Consider the following 20,828-nt stretch of genomic DNA (forward strand, 5'->3'; position numbering starts at 1 on the left):
CACTTCAAATATTTCATCATTGAGTTCTAGATGTTTATAGCCTTTTGTCACAGTAAGAAAATATTACTGGTCTTTATCAGTCTAGGTCTGATGGGTTTTTTTCCCCCTCACTGCTATAGAGGAAATATTGTCTTTTTAAAATTTCTCAAAGGTAAAAGCTGCATTTAATGAGCAGACGAGATGTTATGAAATCAGGACAGATTCACATTGCAGAAGACATGAAGAACTGTTTATCTCTTACGGCCCTCATGATAACCAGCGACTTCTGCTAGAATATGGGTTTGTTGCCATCAACAACCCACAGAGTGGAGTTTATGTCTCAGCAGGTTGGTAGCTTGATCTTGATATTAAAATGTGAAGTACTAGTGAGCCAGGCAGCTTTATCTCTTCATCTGGATAAATGTGGTAATTGAGGGGCAGTGAGGAAGCTTACATAGTTTCACTCTGCATTAGGCTGTAGCCAGTATGATCAATTTTGGGATTGTTAGCAGCATTAAAGTGAAATATAGGGTTGGGTTGGTTCCATTTTTGTCTTTTTGAACTACACCTAATAGGAATTTTTAACTAAAAGAGTGTGACCGTGTGTTTGTGTTAAGTGGCCATCATTTTTGTGGATTTGCTCAGGTTTTATTTGTTACGCTATGAAACTTAGTTAGCTTTATTCTGAAAACTCTTACGTGTTTGGTTAACCTTAAGCACAGGAGTAGCAACACTAGCTTCAATGGGACCGCTAATGCGAGTAAAAGTTAGGCACGTGCTTAAGTATTTGCAGGATTGTGGCTTTAGAGAATAATTTAAGGATGGAACTGGAAATGCTGGGAGATTTTTGCAAACTACCCTCAAGTGTGTGCGTGCATGCATCTGTATCAGATTAAATATTGATAGAGCCTTTTCATAGGATGCTCGCATGTCTTAGAAGCCCCAGTTCTGCAAAACTTGGTTTTAAGCATGTGCTTAAGTGCTTTGCTGAACTGAGACCACAATAAGAGAAACCCATGCTATTAGGCAGCCAAGTCATTGTTATAGAAAATTAATAATTATGTGGTGAAGACTTGGTTATGAGTTGGCCAACAAGCTGATTGGAGAGCCAAAAAATAGCTTGGGAAGTGAATTTTTTTGTTTATTTTTTGTCAGTGAGCCTTGGTTGCTTATGCAGGCATGTGAAGAGAGAGAGAGAGACAGCTGTTTGGATTTGAGTATGCAGTAGACAAGTTACATTTTTATTATAAAGCATTGAGGTTGTTTAAAGTAAGATTTGCAGCTTGTATAAATTAGCTCCATTTACTTCAGTGGAGTTATGTGGATTTACCAGCTGAGCATCTGGCTCTTGGTGCTTTAGAACTGACTATATGTCAAAAATTGTGTTAAAATAACATTATTAAGGTTGCCAGGTCAAGTACTCAAAAGTTAGGAAATGCCAGAATTAACTCTCTCTCTGGGTTCAATCCTGCAAGTTTCTGAGTGCTCTTCAGAGGTGTTCTTCAACTCAAGGTAAAATTCATTAAAGTTTTGACATTATCTGAGTTGGTTTTTGTGTACTGTTCAGTTGGAAGATTGATTATAGTTAAAATATAAGAAAATACTTTACAGTTCAAGTTAGCTTGTTTTCAATGTTAACTGGTTGCTTAAGGATCTTTAAATATATATTTTGCAGATATCCTTCTTAAGCATCTCCTTTCAGCAGACAAGCAGAGAAATATGAAGCTTTCCATTCTAAAGGATCATAACTTGTTAGAGTAGGTATCTCTTTAAAACCCTGGTTTCCATTTGAGAAAATAGTTACAACAAAACTGAAATAAAAGTTCAGATGCTTTTTTTTTTTAAACTTGCAAAAAAATTGGTTTATAAAAATATATAGGTTTTCTGTTTCACTCCTTGATAGTGGAAGAGAATTTAAGTGGATAAAAGGCAATATGAAAGCTAAAGATCAAGGTTAGGGGTCAGCACAAGACAATCTGTACCATCCTGTTTCAAGGCTGTGGGAAGCAGCAGAGGAAAGGGAGCTGGGGAGAATCCTTTTGCCCTGGATGCTACAGTGTAGTTCCCACATGGACTGTGGATCGGCTTCTCCTTAACTATGTTCTAGGGTGGGAGGAGGCTGCTACTAGGCAGACGTTTTGTTGCCACAGTTAGTGTTAGTGTGAAGATCACAAACTTGTTTAATGAACTCCTGCTTTCTACCTTTTGGTAATTTTTGACACTTTTAGAAATTTGACGTTTGGAAGGGATGGGCCATCATGGAGACTCCTCACGGCTCTCAAGTTGTTATGTCTTGGAGCAGATGAATTGTAAGTTTCAAATACACTTATAGAAATGTGGTCATTTATTTAGAGGGCTAGGAGAGGCATTATTTTCTAATCTGTGTCTTCTCACACTAACTAACTGAGGTGCAAGAAGGATTTGGAACAATCTATAATTTAAAAGTTGTTGTCTGCTTGTTGCATCTATGACAACTGTATTCAGTTAAACACCAAGCATTCTGTTGTTGTTCCCTTCCTACTCCAAGAACTGGATATTGCTTTAATGTTAGGTTTCTGTTTCTTACATTTGTCACTTTGATGGGTCCCATGAACTCAGACATCATTCTGATTTCTCTGAAAAGTATATTTCAGGGACTACTTTTGAAATTTCAGGGCCAAGTTCATCACTGAAGTACAAAGGTTCAGCACCAATGTCACAAAATTAATCTTGCTTATTTCAGCAGTGAATTTGGCCTTCAAAATCTTGGTATTGTTTGCAGATGGGTAGGTGAGCTTTGTCAGTTATCAAATATGTTTTAAAATTAAAAGGAAAAATATTTACACTCCTCTACGCTGTGAGGGTTTAGTCCTCGATAGAACATGTTAAAGTAGCTGAAAGATACTGAGACCCATCTGTCTTTCATACCATGCAATATGTGTTCTGTTCTACTCAGCGGCTTAAACCATGCACATCATTGTGGTATCTGAGTGCGGTGGGTCTAACTTTGACTTAGTAATCTATCTGGGTTTTTATTTATTTATTTTGGGGTATAACTTCAGTTTAACTTCTGGCTCAGGAATGCAACAAATAATCACTTGTCAAACATATTTTTTGCTTTAGTACCTACTGGAAGAAAGTGCTGCTTGGTGATAAAATTTCAGCCAGAAATGAAGAGAGCAGTTTGAACATAGCAGCAAAAATATGCTTTTCTTTAATAGAGGAGACACAGCACATCCTTCACCAGGTAACTTGGCTAGAAGAATACAATGGGGTAGACGCCACCAAGGGGCTTGTGTTGTACCAATAAAATAAAAACCAGCAGGATCTTATTAAAGGGAAAAAGGCAAAATACCACATTTATTGTGAATACAGAAAGAATCATAGTAAGCAGTTAGTTATAGCTATAACATGCCATTCAATCTCATATTTATTCACACATTCATTCATACAAACACACACACACAGGTTCTGCAAGGTTGTTATCATAGTTACCAGCCTTAGAGTTGCTCATGCCAAGCCACTGGCCAGGTGGCCTGGACATGAGGAGGGAGCAGGGCCTTGTCAGATGCTCATCTGATGCTCCTGGAAGTTGGTTTGCAGAATCAGACCCCAAAGTTCTCACTTTTTAGAGTCTATTTTTATAGGAATTTCTTCCTATGCCAGTCTATGGGAATTGCTTCATCATGCTGTTGCTGAATCAATCAGCAGATAGCACATTCCTGGCGGCTCCCTGCTGCTAGATGTTATCTTGTTCTTTGGTTCTCCCATTCTTGAGGCTGTTGGGTGGATTCCAGTCTGCCCTCCGGGGGGGGGGGGGGGGTCCTCTGGTTATTTCCACTTGATGCCTTCTTCAGCCGATGGACACTGGATTCTTAGGCTGGCACCTCCCTGATCATTCAGTTATTATCCACACCAAGCATCCATCCACATACATCCTCTATCTCTATTTTAATCACAATTGTTAATACAACAAAAGGGTGGGGAGTCTCTGGGTGCTGTTTCTGTTGTTAGAGTATTGCTTTGAGTCTCTCTCTCTGTGAATTGCTTTGAGAACAGACTCTGTCTTAGAATGTACTAACACAATTAGCAGCTTGCAAGTTTCATACATAGAGGGAGAGAAACAGTACCAAAAACCAAGAGACCTCTTAATTAGTAATACCCTGGAATTTAAACTCTGGGGAATCAAACTCATTTGTGATTTTAATACAGAACTTCTTTAATATGATCCAACACTTGCCTATGTGGTGCTGTAGTCTGGAACAGAGGGGTATACATTTTAGTCCCCACTAGCATGTTGCGCACTAACAGGTCCATGTGAACTTTGCTGGTGTGCACTAAAAGTTCCTTTGTATGTTAACATACTGCTGTTTGAAACAGGACTACATTAATGCGTGTTAGGGAACTTTTAGTGTGCACCAGCACAGATAAGTTAGTTTGCAACACGCTAGTGTGGACTAAAATTTGCACCCCTCTAGTGCAGACTACAGTATTGTGTAGACAACCCAGCATAAATTGGTAGTAACACCATTAACTTCAGTGATGTAAATGAGGGTAGCATCTGGCTCTGTGTGTTTTACAGGCAATGGTTTGACCTACAATTATCAGTTTATTTCCGGCGTTAGCTAAGTGCTTATTTTTGTGGGCAAGGTGCCTTTTGTTTTTCTATTCAAAGTGTGCTTCAGGCATAATATACTCCAGATTTACACCAATATAACTGAGATTGGCTTCTGGTACAGTAAGGGTGCCTTAGTTCAGGATTTACCCTGCTTTGGGGGAGTTGGAGGGGACTGTCACTCTTTTTGGAATATCTTGGTGTACATTATGCATATGGACCTTAAATCAATGGGATTATTTCCATTTAATTCAAGTGGGTTTTTGATTAGGAACACTTGGTAAAGCATAAAAAGGTGGCAAATGAAAAAAGCCCCTTGCTATTGACCGCACTGAAGTGATTCTGGATTTACATCAGTATAACTGAGATCAGAAAATGGTCCAACGGTTACAATGATTTTCTTTAAAAAATGCATGCAGTAATCTTATTGCAGTGGTGATAGGCTTTAACTCAGGAGGAGTGTAGTGGCCATCATATTCCTTTATCTGGTGTTGTGTACCTCACGGCCATCTGATGTGAAGAGAGAAAACCAAGTAGGTGTACTTTTTATGAATTAAGTAAGAAAATAAATAAGCAAATACAAAGCTAGTTAACGTAGTGCATTTCCCTAAAACAATGCGATAATAAAATTGAGGTTACACTGGAGATCAGATGAATTAATCAAGGGATTAACAATAGCGTAAATTGACATCAATAACTTGACAAGAAAATAGATTGAGAATCAGAGCCCCCCCCCCCCCCAAAAGAAAAAAAAGACAGGGACTGTTCAGCTTGGAAAAGAGATGACTAAGGGGGGGATATGGGAGAGCTCTATAAAATTATGAGTTGTGTGGAGAAAGTGAATAAGGAAGTGTTATTTAATCCTTCACATAACACAAGAACCAGGGTCACACAATGAAATTAACAGGCAGCAGATTTAAAACAAACATAAGGAAGTATTTCTTCACACAACGCACTGTCAACCTGTGGAACTCTTTGTCGGGGATGTTGTGGAGGCCAAAATTATAACTGGATTAAAAAAAGAACTAGATAAATTCATGGAGGACAGGTGCATCAATGGCTATTAGGATAGTCAGGGATGCAACTCCATGCTCTGGCTGGCAGAAGCTGGGATTGAACAACAGGATGCATCACTCGATGATTGCCCCGTTCTGTTCATTCCCTCTGAAGACAGGATGGCAGGCTAGCAGGACCATTGGTCTCCCCCAGTATGGCCGTTCTTATGTTTAACTGATCAGATCATTGTAGGAACATGATCTGTAGTCAAATCATGAAACCAATATAACAGAGTGAATCCTTTCACCCCCCCTGCCATTCCCCTTTCCCCAGCTCCTCCTTAGCCCTACAGGTATTGATACATCCTTTTGGAGAGCCCGTCATTGAATGGCTTATTCAGGACTGGTCTACACTTAAAATTTAGATTGATGTCACTCAGGGCTGTGAAAAATGTTTGCATCTTGAGCCACGTAATTTGGTCAACCTAATCTCTAATATACATGTGGCTAGGCCAATGGAAGAATTCTGTTGAGCTAGCTACCGCTTCTTGGAGAGGATGGTTACCTAATCCGCAGAAAAAACCCTCCTGTTGCTGCAGGAAGTGGCTACGGTATGGTGGTACAGCTGCGGTGCCGTGCCACTGTCGCGGGGACGTGTCTGTGCCCCTTCCCACCCCCATTCCCACCTCTCTACCTTCAGTACACTGGAATCAGGAGTTCAAGATTCCCCTCTCCAGCAGAGCGGTTTGTGCTAACACCTCTACAGACGCAGGATGACCCCTTTCGATCTAGGGTAGGATTTGCTAAGAATTTAGGTTAGTCTGAGTCCAGTTATTGTTTTCTTATATGGATTAACCAGTATGTGATTCTACTGTTACTACTACCTCCTCCCAAACAAATGGTTAGGAAAAGTCTATTAGTTGCAGGCATCCCCGCAGTTATCTTAGAAAAGAATTCAAAAGAGAAAAATACTTAAAGGATCTACTCTTCGGCTTGCTTAGTCCCGTGGAGCCTCAGAGTCAGTCGGGAACTGCAGTTCGGGGAACCAGATGATGTCTTTTGGCTCAGATATCTTACGCTAATATGTGTCATCCTCTGGTCAGCTGGCTGGTCTAAGAGAATCTCTCTCCTCTTTCCTGGGGACTGGTCCAGGAAAAGTAGGGTATCAGCCATCTGGCTGTCTTTGTGGTGACACATGAAGCAGCACACTTGGCTTTTTAAGGTTGTAATAGGAGTTGGTAATTCTCCCAGTACCGCCCAGAGATTTTTCCAAGCAAATGAGAGATCGCAGGTTCCATATCTCTTGTAGTAGGAAGAGAGCTTGAGACAAAAAAGCTCTTGTATTAGAGGCCTGGTATGGGGCGGGACCTGCTTACAGCATCTGGCAAGAATAGGGCTAATATTGCAAAAAATACACGTTTCTAAGAAGTGCTAAGCCCAGACTACTCACACAAACACATCCCGATATTAAGTGGTACCAGAACATTCCCATATCAAGGATGGTACAAAAACATCCCCTAAGAATAACAGCAACGCATCCTAAAAGATAAGGTCAGGATGATAGTACGTAATAGAGATGTTTTGATTGAACCAACATATACAAGGTGATGGGTGATAACTAGCCACGTCAGGGGGCAGTAACTAACTATGGGACAGTACTAACTTGTTTGTATCAGGGTATAAAGATGTATTTCAGAGGGAATATCTTTGGCCTAGGGAGGAACAGAAAGTCCCACCGTTCACTGAGCTGGCCCATTGTTACGGGCATATGTGTATTCGTGGTCCGGTAGAGTCTGCGGGATACTAGTACCGAGCTTTGTAGACAATAAATCTGGCCTGGTGCTTTCGTACCCTAACAGATCTTGTGGTCATTGGGCAGTTCGCTCGAGGTCTGCTGTGCCAGCTGTCTGCACAGAGCTGGGGCAACACACACATATGCAGCCCAACATTTAACCACACTGGTGACCCCGACTAGTGCGTTGTCCAATCCTTGTTGAGGGTGGTCAGGCTTAACCTTTGGTTCGCTTTTGGGGCCTTCCTTCCTGCAAGCAGTTTTATCACCACATCTATCTTAAACTGCAAGTCCACGTACTTCCCCCAAAAACCTTATCTGGGTTAACAGTCAGTGGGTCACAGAGGTTCTCAGGCAGTTAAGGCCCAGCCACTTCCCTGGATATGACTGGTAGCCCATTGCCCTTTGACAGATAACATTGTCAGTGCCCAGACTCATTCATGCATCTCATGTGCGCACTTCCTCAGCGTTGCTTAGGGCCTCACAACACACAGAAAGAAATGACCGAACTGTCACCCTGTGGCTAGACTGGGCAAATGTATGAAAGGGCGTCTTGCGCTACCAATGTCCTGTGGACAAAGCTGCTTTTGAGCTCTTGTTAATATAAATGTCATTTAAAAATACAACAGATCAAAACACCTACTCAGTGTCGACTCTACTATAGACCAATGTGCCATATATAATTGCCTACAGTAAAATTAAATTACTATTTCCCTGAGAACAAAATGCACCTCTGTTAAGAATGTTATAAAAATACATCCTCAGCAAAGAAAACATGTATGCACACAGTTCAAGCAGCTCATGGCCCTCAGAGCCTAGGTACAGCTTATTTAGGCCTGAACTGGAGGAGCAGAGACAGAATTGTTTATAGATGTGGCATATAGGGACATTGTAGAGCAAGCCCACCTCAGAGCTGACTTCCCTGGTCTTCCAGTTGAGGAAGCCAATCTTATGATGGAAGTGCACCTAGCTGAAATGGAAGGATACACCTTCTTAGATGGGATTTCCTTCCCACTGCGATAATGGAGATGAACAATTCCTCAGACACCAAAGAGGTTGTTTCAGGGGATGGAATTACAGGCAGCGGCATGGGATTAGATCATCAGGAATAGACAGCTAGGTATGTCGTTACTGAGAGAACAGTGTAGTGACTTGCCTGCCCGTTGCAAAGGTGGTGGATATTACAAGACCCGAGATGGACTTCTGGTGAATGCTGGGGAGGAGCCTATGATGGTGGTACATGTTGATACCAATGACATTGGGAGCTGTAGGAGAGAAGTCCAGGAAGCTAAATTTAGACTGCTAGGTAGAAGGCTTAGGTCCAGATCTGGGGGAGGGGAGCATTCCCTGAAGTCCTTCCAGTATCCGTGTGGGGTTGAGAACATGGTGCATAGAAGAGGGGTTTCATCTTAGTTTCTGGGGAACATTTTTGGGAAGTGGGAACCTGTACAGAGGGGATGCAATAATTTTAAAAACAAAAAGAGTGAACTAGAGTGCCTGGCAGTGGAAGAGGACCTTGATGTAGTAGGCATTATAGAAATGTGGTGGAATGATTAAAAACCAATCGGATATGGTTATAAACTATGCAGGAAAGACAGACTAGACTGAAGAAGTGGGGGAATAGCGCTGTATATAAAGGATTCCATTGAACATAGCTAGAAAAAATTAAGAGAGGAGAGGACTACATAGTTGAATCTATATGGATACAAATTCCAAATTGTAAGAATGTAAATGTATTAGTAGGGCTATGCTACTGTCCTCTGGATCAGGAAAAGGAAACTGAATACACAATGTTGAGAGAAATCCGAGGCAGACAAGTATAATGAAATGATAACAGTGGAGATTTCAGTTCTATAAGTTCAGATATAAACCGTTCAAAAGGCACAATGGGACAGTGTTGAGTACTTGTGTCAAAACTTTGATCCGTTAAGAGTTTGCTTCTAACAAAAGCTAGTTCTAGAGGCTATTCTTGATTTTGTCTTAACTCAAGCATGGGAGCTAATTCATGAAGTAACTAGCCGAGTCCATTATTGAAGTTGATTGTGGTGTCCAGAAAGTAGATGCTGGTGTGGCAGTGTTCTAGAGAGTGTTGAGTGGGTGCGGGGTGGTTATGGAAGTTGTGGTGGAAATTATGAGTAGCTTGAGTAGTATTGGTGACTACAATATAACTAGGCTTACCATCTCTGACCTACTGTAGGGGGCAGATTGCTGAACATCTGCTTACCGTCTGTAAGGTTCTTCTGAACCTTGCGGTGCTGGCCACCGGTGCGAACAGAATACTGGACTAGATGGACCTTAGGTCTCATCCAGTCTGGCAACTCCTATGTTCCTATGAACACTGGGCTACTTAATGAGGAACCTGATATTTTCTTAACGTTGGGTTTAGTCTGTGTTTTCTGTCTGTGTTGTGGATTTTGAATGAACGCTTTTTCATTTTGCCACTAATTCTGTTTTCTTGATAAGTCATAAAATGTAACTAGTACACATTTTGATGTCACTTACCTCTGGCACAAATTAACTAGTCGTAAATGTCTGTTTCTGGGCTACATCTATTTTTATTACTGAGTTTAAATATCCTCTTGGTTTTTATTCACTTCAGATTTCCCAAATGAAAAAGGACAAGGTGAACCTTGAAAACCAACTGGCTTTGGTAGAAGTACTGCGCCTGGAAGATCTGACAATCCTGCAAACATCAGCAGCGATTCTGTACAACTTGCACACTGCAATAACTTGACCTGTTCAGAAAGCAGACCATGACTGTCACAGCACAGTGGCGTTTACTTACCAGGAGCTAGAGGCCTGCTTGACCCAAACATTTTTGATGACCAGTAGCATCAAGGAATAATGTAAAATTATGGTGGAAAAGCTGTCCAGTTTCATTTATGGGTGTTGGCATCAGCCCTAGGGCCATATTCTGTGCCTCCTCTCCTGAGAGGCGCAGCCTAGAAAATGCAGGGGGCAAGAGTAGCTTTGTCACCTTTGGGTCATCTGGATTCTGGGCTGCTGTGGGGACCAAAACAGCTCCTGGCATAATCAGAGCAGTCCCAGGGGCTGCAGTCCAGAATCTCCACAGTGCCAAGCAGCTACTCCCTGGTATGTCCCTACTTTTGTGGCTTACAAGGGAGGGCAGTGCAGAGCTACTTGCCTCACCCTATGTTATTTGTGTGCCAGCGTCATCCTCTGCTGACCCTTTTCTATCTCATTTATGGTCCCTGGACTTGGCCTATGCTCCAGACCTTATATAATCATCCCCGCCAGGTCAGCCCCAGAATGACTGAAAAACAATCATCCAGTGCCCACCCAAATGCATGTTTAGTACACTGATGCTGGAGGCTCGGGTGGTGGCCATCATGCAGAAGTTTGGATTTCCCTCCTCCATTTTAAAGATCTCCTCCAGATTGTTGCTAATCTATGTGATTATTGCTCCTCCTCTGAACAACAAACAGATGTGCTTGAGTTATTTTGAGCTGTGGTGTTGTAACAGTTTGCATGTTGGCTATTCAGGAAATCCACTCTGATACTTTCCACCAGTCCTGATTGTCACATGGAGAAACTTCCTTCGCCTGTCCCCTTTTTGCCTTTCCTGATCAATCTGGCTGGACATCATAATTGTTGGAGGGTTAGGGTAAGTATTGACATTAGGACCATACCTGTGTGAATGATCTTGTATCTTACTACTTTTTTGTGTGCTTTCCTGCAGGCCCTTGGTCTCTGACTTTTGTGTTTTCTAGTATGGATCTGCTGCATGTCATCCATTTACTAATACCCTGGTAGCTTTGGAAAAGCTAATGTGGGATAAAGTCTTGGTCAAGGGAGATATGTGCAGGTGATGGGCAAAGCTTGAAGAGGGAAGGAAAGGGGATATCTTAGGTTCCATGGCTATGGGCTTGGTATAAGGACATAGATAAATGGCTACAAAGTTGGTTGAAAACTGTCATGTGCACAGGGCCTGTACAGCTGGGGAGCTGGCTGACTTACAGAGTTAGAGGCAAAAAGGGACACTTAGAGTATCTAGTCTGACCTACTGTATATCATAAGCCCCTACATTTCACCCAGTTACCCCTGTATTGAGCCTAATAACTTGTTTGACTAAAGCCTATCTTCCACTTTGGCATCCAGTCTTGACTTGAAATCAGTAAAGATGGAGAATCCACCACTTTTCATGGTTCCAGTGGTTAACCACCGTCACTGCTAGAGATTTGTGCCTTATTTCCAGTTTGAATTTGTCTGGCTTCTGCTTCAAGCCATTGGTTCTTGCTCTGCCTTTCTCTTCTAGTTTAAAGACCCTTTTAGTACCCAGTCTTTTCTCCCCAGGAAAGAACTTGTGTGCTGTAATCCAGTCACCTCTCAATGTTTTTGCTATTGAGCTCTATAAGTATCTCATTGTGAGGCATTTTCTCCAGCCCTTGAATCATTTTAGGGAGCTCTTTTCTGCACCCCTCTCCAAATTTTCTACATTGTTTTTAAATTTTGGATACTAGGACTGTAGGGGCAGAATTCTAGTATCGGTTTCACTAATGCTGTGTACAGAGGTAATATCCTCCCCCTATTCCTACTAGTAACTTTGTATTTGTCTAGATTAAAATGCATTTTGTCTGAATGGGGCCAGCTTTACCAAGCAATCCAGATCACTTTGAATGACTGCCCTGTCCTCATTATTATGCCAGTCTTTTTGTGTCATGTGCAAATTTTATCAGCAGTGATTTTTTTTTATATTTATTTACTTCCAGATCATTGACTCCTTGGTGCCGGAGCCTCTCACTGTGGAGGGAAAAGGCTCGGGCAGTGGGACGTGAAACTGTTAATAATAGAAGCATAGATGTGGGTGTGTAGAGAGCCTGTGCTGGGTGTATATACCACGTGGTTCAAGTGTGTAGGATACTCTGCTCACCTAAGCAGTTCCTCCTCATTTACACTGCTGTTTATATGTGTGCTAGCTGGGCGTGCGGTGTCTCTACATTTATGGCAGCATGTAGACATACCTTAAGTGTTACACTGCCACAGTTCAGATCAGCGGAGGTACCGGAGCTAGAGTTCTTTCGTTTTAAGCAGGAGGACTTTCTCATAGCAGGTCTCTCTCCTCTGTAATTTCCCCCTACCCACCCTTGGTCCACCAATGCCTGAATTTATTAATCTTTCCATCATGCTGCAAGACTCTTCTGTTCACTTGGGCATTTGGAAAGATGGGTGGAGAGAGAATTTTATTTTTGTCAGATAATTACTGAAATGGGATGAAAAGCCTAGATGATGTGAATAGAAGATACGACTACTCTGGGAAGGGAGCTGATTGCTACTCTATTGCTCTTTTTAAGGTACCCAATTGCTCTTTGCTTGCTATGTTACAGCAGCTCATGGCCTCACACTGCATCTTGTAAGGAAGTCTTACTATAATGTTAGTCATACGTAAAATGAACTATAGTATACAAAAATAACATAAGGCTGTATTTTTGTGTGTTTGAACAGCTCCTAGCATACCTAATAGGAGCCTGGGCCATGTCTAGGGCTCCTATATGTTACGGTAATAAAAATAATAAGGTAATAAAAAACTGAACGAACATACATACATACATTTTAGTTACATCCGCAATGCCCATCTATTAAACACTTCTAAAATAACTTAATCTCTTTGAAGTGGTGGCAAGAGTCTCTACAAATCACTCCCAGCATTTTACACTCTCAGTTGTACCATCGTGTAACATGTCCTAGGGGCCCTTGCAGCAGCTGGGGAAGGGCCAGAGTGTTGCGAGTTCCAGCCATGCTTTTGCCTGCTCTGACGTGACCGCTGTCCCCGGAATGTTGAGAAGGGGTGGTGTGAAGCTGGCTATGCTAACTCTGCTCCAGCTGAAAATTCTCCTAGGTCAGGGGAATTCTCAGTAGCTCATGTGGATCCTTTTTGTAGCACTGAGGCAGTTCAAAGAGAACTTCGGTGCTGAGGAGCTGGCCTGAGGACTTCAGGCCGTTAGCTGTGACTAATGCCAGGAACTGATTTTCCGCTTAGTTTCATTTAATAAAATTATCCCTAGAGAACGTAGGTGTGACCCTGAGTTGCTATCAATCTGCATATTTCTGTGTAGTTAATGGAACTAGGCCAATGTATACCAGCTGAAGATCTGGCCTTGCGTATGTTGAATAGTTAATAGCAGTGTTTTACAGAGTTAGAAAGAGAGGGGTTTAGAAATTAGTTTGAGGTGATATGGGGCTATAATTAAGATTTTTTGGGGGGGGGGAGATTGCTTAGAGCTATTTCCATTTCTCTAGGTATGCTAGGTGGCCTTGGACTTGCAGGAATACACTACAGTTTGACATTAGTAGACTAACGTCAAAGGCAAAATCCTGCCCCACCCTTAAGTATGAAGTCACAACTTTGCTGAATTGCAGCCTTAGGCACATGTGTAAGACTTCAATGGGGCTTAAGTGGTTTGCTGAATCAGGGTGTAAAATACATCTGAGCTAAGGCATCCTAAGATGTTTTACCTAACCACTTTTGTACATTCTTAGCTTCTCTAGCTCTCATTCTAGAAGCTCAAAAGGACTCTTGTTATCTTAGTAGCTTAGTTTTAGTAACTTGCTGTTAGTTAACATTTGGCTCAAAGAGTTTAATCGGTCTGTCATTTAAACGTAGCTCTATTATGAAAAGAGACACTGTAAAAATAGCCCATTCTCATTCATTCCACAGATCTACTCCCTGTGGGTGTCCAAGGCAGATCTGCAAACTTCAGTACCACCACTATGGTTTTTACTACATTTTACTCCTGTCAGTGATGCAGCACCACCTTAGATTTGGGGGAAGCAAGCTATATTCAGTTCTGACTTGCACATCAGCAGCAGAACTGTTAGAGTCCCAAATACAGAGCTACATTCTGCCTTCAGTTATACTTGTGCAACTACAGAGAAGACAATAGGACTACATAGGTGTAACAGCAGCAGGAGCAAAATTTTCATGGCTGGTGACAATACTTGAGGCAAGAAATAACTCATCTTGACTCTCAGATCCTAAGGTGCGCTGCTGGCATTTAGCGGGGGAAAGGTGGGTTTTTTTGTTTGTGTGTGTGTGTGTGTGTGTATGAGAGCTGAACAAATGAAATCTGGAGTCACTGAAAAATTATAAACATAGCACCCTACAATGCTATCTTCCCTGAGTCACTTAGAATAGAAACTCACTTTAAAGTGAACATCCTGTGGATTTTCTTTGATCTCTTCTGGCGAGTGGCTTCTGGTTTTCACATTTCTTTAGCGATAGGGTAGAGATCATTCATAATTTCTTAATGTTTTGAGATCTAACTGTTCAGAACAAGATAAGATAGCATCAGCTCTCAAGCCCTGTTAATTAAAGCTTTACGTACACGATGAAAATGTTTAAAAAATGACACTCCCTAAGGAAGAAATCTTTAAGTGAAGGATACATTGCCCCTCTGAGGTTGAACGCTCCCTGCAAATATAAAATCTTTTTGAAGACGGTCCTTGGGAATTAATCTGAAGTGGTTGCAGGCACTTAGTGCATCTATAATTATAGATGAAGATGATAAACAGAATGCTGGGAAAGGTTTGCTGCACCAGCTGCCTGGTTTGTTTAATTATACAGTACACCTGGACTAAGTTTGCTAAACACTTTGCAAACCTACCCTTGTGTTCATTTTTGCAGCAAAATCATGTGGAATTCATAGTGTTTCATCATTTCAACATGAAACCAAGAGAATCTTGGCATTCGTGACTGGTTTTAGTTATATCTAAAACCCAAACTCATACGATGTTAATTCACACACTGAAATGGAAAGAAATCACATAATTCTCATGAGTTTTATATTTTAATATTCTTTAGGATGTCTAAAACACTGCAATGAAGCTCTGTCTTGTTATTATTCATTTATATTATATATTGCCATAACGCCTAGGAGCCCCAGTCACAGACCAGGACCCCATTGTGCTAGATGCTGCACACACAGAACAAAGAGACAGTCCCTACCCCAAGGACCTTACAATCTGCATATAGAACATGAGCTGACAGCTAGATACAAGCAGATGAGGTAATACAAGGAAACTGAGGCAATACTGTGCAAATAGACAACATAGTCATGGTGGGGGAAGAGGTAGAACACACAAGCAGAGTGAACAGTGTGATGGCAGCAAATGGCATATGTTAGTTATTTCCATAAGTTTTTGGAGGGAGACAGGTTGGTGGATTTACTTTGGAGGGGGATCAGCTAAATGGAAAGAAGGGAAGGAGAGAGTAGAAGGGGCAGGTGTTGAGAGGCTGAGGTGGAGAGACCTGCAGAGGGGAAGGGGAGGGTTAGAGTGAACAGCCAATCAGCACAGGACACAGAATTAGAGAACATTCTCATTTTGACTGGAATGCCCAGAGGTTTCTACTTTGCCATTAGTCATAATATACCAGTAAGCAAAGAATTAATGTGAAACAGTTTCTCATTTATTGTTTCTGCTAACCACACAATGTGCTAAGTTCAGAACAAACACAAAGGTGTTCAAAAACACAATACTGATCAAACTGCATGAAATTAGTGTAATTTCTGTAGATGTCCACTAGATGATGCAAATGTACTGCAGAAAGAGAGGAAACTACATTCTATCAAGAAATAATTATATTTGCTGTATTTTATATTTTAATATTAGGGGGAGAGTATCATTTTTTCAGTGGGCTGTTACTTGATTTCCATAGTCAAGAAAAATATCCATTTGTTTAGTTGCTGTTAGGATCAAGTTACAAAGCTTATATTCTAGTCTGCTTCAATTTTGGTTCCAGGATACTAAGAAACATGGGTGCGAGGTACACAGAAGAAGCTTGTCTCTTCCACCAATAGAAGTCACCTCAACCACCTTGTCATTTTAGTCCTCTGCATTTAGGACACAACAGAAGCAAAATGTTTTGAAGGAACATTATCTCTTATTCGTCATGCTTCCATCTTTTTATGTTTTATCTATCTTTTTTGTAGTAGCCTCCCCAAATTTAGAGCATGTCTGAAACTCCAGTCCAAGACACGGACACAGACCTGGGGTGAATTCTGGTATGATGCTATTCTGGTTCAATCCCATTAACTGAGGTCTAGTCTATGCTACAGAATTCGCTCAACACAGTGCAGCAAAAGTTGACCTAATTCTGTGTCTATACTAACATTTCACTCCTGCCAACATAACTGCCCTGCTATGATAATAACTCCACCTCCATGAGAGGCATAGAGTCAATGTCGATGTAGTTAGGTCAACACAATGTCAGTGTAGACTCTGTTGCTTACATTGACTTTCAGAAGGCATCCCAGAATGCCCTACACTGACAATATAATTGGGACAAGCACTCCTAGTTAGGATGTGCACTGCTGACACAAGAAGTGTAGTGTGGACACGTGAAAGTGATCTAATTATTGCAGTGGCTGTATGCCGACCTGACTGAGGTTGCCATAATTTTGTAGTATAGACATGCCCTTAGTGAGGTTGCCCTGGTGTAACTGAGTACTGTCCACTCTTCTTTTTCACAGATTCGGGTCCTGAATTCTCCCCTTATTTACACTGATGTAGCTCCATTGTCACTGATTGGACATGTACATACTTGGGGCTGCCAGCCTCATGTCACCTGCAGTTACTTTCCATTTTTAGTGCACTACCTCAATCAGAGCTAGCACAAGTATGTCTCCTCAAATTGGGAATTATACCTCCAGCTCAAAGTGTAGCCGTATCATTAGATATAGAGAAAAGTGCAGTGCCACAAACACTGCAACTTTTGGTCTGCAAAATGCCAAAGAAAGTTCTAATACCTGGCTGTTTTAATCATTGTTAAAATCAAAATGCTGAAAACCCACTGTGACACTAGCAGGCCAGGTGCCAGCTCTCGCCAAGGCTGCAGGCATTAGCTAAGAACTGACAAACTCATAGCTGGAGACCAGACCTGTTTACTTTTGTGTTAGTTTTGCTCAAAATAGGTATTAGTCTTACAAGAATGTATTTAGTGATCAGACTCTTATAGAGTGTCTATTTGTGCTGCATGCATTAATCGTATTTGTAATGCTTGTATTCCATGCTATAAAGAAATATGTAACTTTTGATTTATAACTTTGAAAATGTTTGCTCTAAACTTGTGAACTCAGATGGGAAGAGTGTTTCTCCCCAGCCATCCAGAAAAACTATCAAAATCAGATGGACCATCAAGGAATGTCGCAATACAAAGGATTGGCGAATGGCCCTGTTGCATCTTGGAAATGACGTGCAAGGAAGCTTGTCCTATGGACTTGGAGGCTGAATCTAGGAAATAAAACAAAGATACAAACAAATTTTCCATCTCTGCTGTTTGAACATCTCACAGGGACAGAAATGCTAAACTGAGGCCAAGATCCCCAGGGTTTATCCTCTGGGACTGCCCTGAAAGACCTCTTGAATTGACAGATCATCACATCTCTGTCATCTTTAGGAACCATAAAGGGTAACTCATTTGTGTGTATATATTTGCTTGCTTTAACCTGTATTTAACTCTCTTGTTTCTTTTTCCTAGTTAATACATAGTTTATTACAGGATTGGCTACAGGCATTGTCTGTGGTGTAAGATCTAGGGTACCAACTGATCTGGGGTTAGTGACTAGTCTCTTGGGACTGGAAACAACCTGAATATTTTGTGATTTTTTGGTGTAAGTGACCATTTATCATTAAGGCCAGCTTGCCTGGGTGGCAAGATATACTGGAGAGTCTAAGGGTACTGTCTATGACTCCATTGTAAGACTGTTACAGTGATCCAGGAGTTCACATTTGTTACTGGGTTGGTGAAACCTAATTGTAGAACACAGTCAGTCTGTCCTGAGGCAGGCACTCATGGTCGTGAGCCACTCCAGACAGTGTGACACCCACTTCCCATCAGTTTATGCTCCTTGAATACTTTTAACCTATCCTTAAGGGTCCCCATGAGTGACAAACATTTTAAAACAAATGCCGATATTCTATAGTTGTTACCAGTTGCAGGTTACAACTTGGATGACTATCAAGAGTCTGTGAGAGAAAGATCCTCTGTACATGCTACATGCATTTTGACCATTTTAATTTTAAGGAATAATTTTCTCCATTAGACCACTTACATTGTAAAGAATGATGTAGAACAGAGGTATTTGCAGATCTCCCTTTGTTTATAACTAAAAAAGAAAACTCTGGCTGCTTTAAAAGACATGAGAATGAGTTTTGTCTTCCTTTCCTATTACTGTCAAACTTTACCTCAGCCCTGAATATCACATGGAATTTGTCACTGACAGGAAGTATAAACTTTATCTTGTGAATATATAACTTACAGTCACTTCTTAAGAATAAAAAAAAATCCTTTCATCATGTACAGTTTTCTTCACTGTTTTATTTCACTTAAAACATCACTCAGTGCCAAATGGTATTTGTCAGAAGTAATTGTCAAATGCTGGAGGCAGTTTTCAAGGCTGTCTGAATGGAAAATCTCAAGGCAGTTGTCTGGGTTGAAAGAAAATATTACATTTGATCTTTTTATGATTCTCACAGACGATGTATGTCTGCATTCTTTAGCTTGAAGAATTCTTGTTCTTTTTAACTGACAGGAAGTAAAACTTCACTATTAATTGACAGTATTGTCTGAGAAATAACTACTCTATACAATAATGTAATTTTTTTTTTTTACTCTTTACAAAGATTCATTTTTATTAGCCATTTACTGTGGTTTTGCTTGTTGGCAAGTTGTAATACTTTGAATGACGACTCTGACTACATTTCATCTACGCTTGTATTTGGAAAAATATTTCTTCCACTGTGTTTCCTCTGAGTAATGAGTCTCATTTAAAGATTGTCTTGCAGTAAATCACCTTTTCCTTAGTGGAGTCATATAGATATATTATTGCTTTTCTCAATTCTGCCTCAGTGCTTTCCAATGATAATGACAAAGGGTAGATAGCATGGTAGATTAACACCACAGTATGAATTCTGAAGGCTAGATCCTCTTTCGGGCTGACAGCAGATCAGTGCAGGGAGGGATGGTGGGAGTTTGGGTTCTAGATCTCTGATTCTCAGAGCAAGGCCCAGCCTGAATGCAATTTAAAGCTGCTTTAAGTTGTGCCAATGGTGCCCCCTCTCCCTGTCCCCTACACCAGGGGAGGAGGCATGAAAGGGCAGGGCCCAACAGGGGTGTTCTCAGCTGGGCATTTGTGCCTGGGTTGTGGCTCCTTTGAGTCACTCAAGTGGCACAAAGGGGCTGTAAGCCCAACTTGTGGACCTGGTCCAAAATGATTTATCAGTGTTGAAATATGAATGGAGTTCCACTAATGTTCTCAGCCATTTTAAATCATCATAATATTAAAATGTGTGGTAACTCTGCTTACTGTCCAGTGTTAGACAAGTTTCAGTAATCATTGTGAGTTGGGTGTTATGCACCATGAAATACCAATTACCTTTTTGATGTTTATTTTCATTTTGGCTGGGGATCTTCTCCATTTCCTTCTTTCTGCCAACTTCTGTAGCTGAGGATGTGGGGATGGGGTCCTAACTTCCTACAGAGCCTGATAACCCCACTGTTGGCATTGGCCAAAAGAAGGGGTCTGGAGGTTAGTGGATCTTCCTATTTTAGGGAAAAACCTCAAGCGCTGAGATTTGGGTCTGTGTGGTCAGGTAAGGCTTCAGCTAGGTCTCTCTCCTGTCACAGTCTCCTCCTCCGCTACTGATTGGAAGCTCATGGGCTAGGGGAATATAGCACCGATTTCAGCCAGCCATAACAAAGACAAGCTTTCTGCAAAGTTCTCTAAAGAGCAATATTGCCAACACCCAGGAGTCACAAGTCTTGAAGTTGGCTTGAAAATAATGAGATTTCTTGTTTCTGAGTCACTGGGCTTCACTCGGTTCACATTATCTCTGCAAGCATCAGTACCAGAAACTTACTTCTAAAAAAATAAATGAAAATGAGATTCTCATGTAATCGCTTAACTCCAGAGCTGGGGCTTTAAGAAACATATTGTGAGACTTGCAATACAATAGTGGGAGTTGGCATCACTGAGACAGTTCTGCAGACTTACCTCAGTTATTATGACACATCAAATATTAAAATGTTGCTGGTCTCCTGAGAGAAAATTGCCAATTGTGTCAGTACATTTGCCATAATTATACTAAATCCCTCCATTCAGTTGAAAAATACACTGAGAAACCATATTGCTAATGATTGTTTGTTTGTTCTTTCTTCAACACACACTCACAAGCAATGTGTAATCCCTAGGGAGGGAAGGGTGAGGTTATCTGGAAACAATGCTGTGTTTGTTTTGTTCTTTATAGAAAATTGCTTGACATGAGTAATTTTACACCTTTCTAAAGGGTTGAAGGTTTTGCCACTGACTCACTGTGTGACCAGGAGCCATGTCGTGTACGTCAAAAATGTCTAAAAAAGCCTGCAGGCCTACAACTGGCAGTTCAAAAGGTGTTTGCGTTGCTTCTGGGTGCGCGCACAGCATTTCCAGAAAGGGGGCTAGGGCCTGTCTTC

At 41.2% G+C, this 20,828-nt stretch overlaps 1 protein-coding gene across 8 annotated transcripts in view; it reads left to right on the top strand.

Moving 5' to 3' along the window:
• Positions 1-18,675, top strand: part of SETD4 (SET domain containing 4) — a 29,885-nt gene extending 11,210 nt beyond the window's left edge. For 2 of the 8 annotated variants that reach the window (XM_048867344.2, XM_048867332.2), the window contains 5 exons: positions 152-326; positions 1,655-1,736; positions 2,208-2,288; positions 3,082-3,205; positions 9,960-18,675. In XM_048867344.2, the coding sequence (XP_048723301.1) occupies positions 152-326; positions 1,655-1,736; positions 2,208-2,288; positions 3,082-3,205; positions 9,960-10,094 (597 nt within the window). In that variant the 3' untranslated portion in view covers positions 10,095-18,675. The remainder of the gene's footprint in view (positions 1-151; positions 327-1,654; positions 1,737-2,207; positions 2,289-3,081; positions 3,206-9,959) is intronic. The other 6 variants (XR_007358883.2, XR_007358885.2, XR_007358884.2 and 3 more) reach the window with 6 other exon arrangements.
• Positions 18,676-20,828: the final 2,153 nt, after the last annotated feature.

Source organism: Caretta caretta, chromosome 1, assembly GCF_965140235.1.
Source record: "Caretta caretta isolate rCarCar2 chromosome 1, rCarCar1.hap1, whole genome shotgun sequence".
NCBI classification, from domain to species: domain Eukaryota; kingdom Metazoa; phylum Chordata; order Testudines; family Cheloniidae; genus Caretta; species Caretta caretta.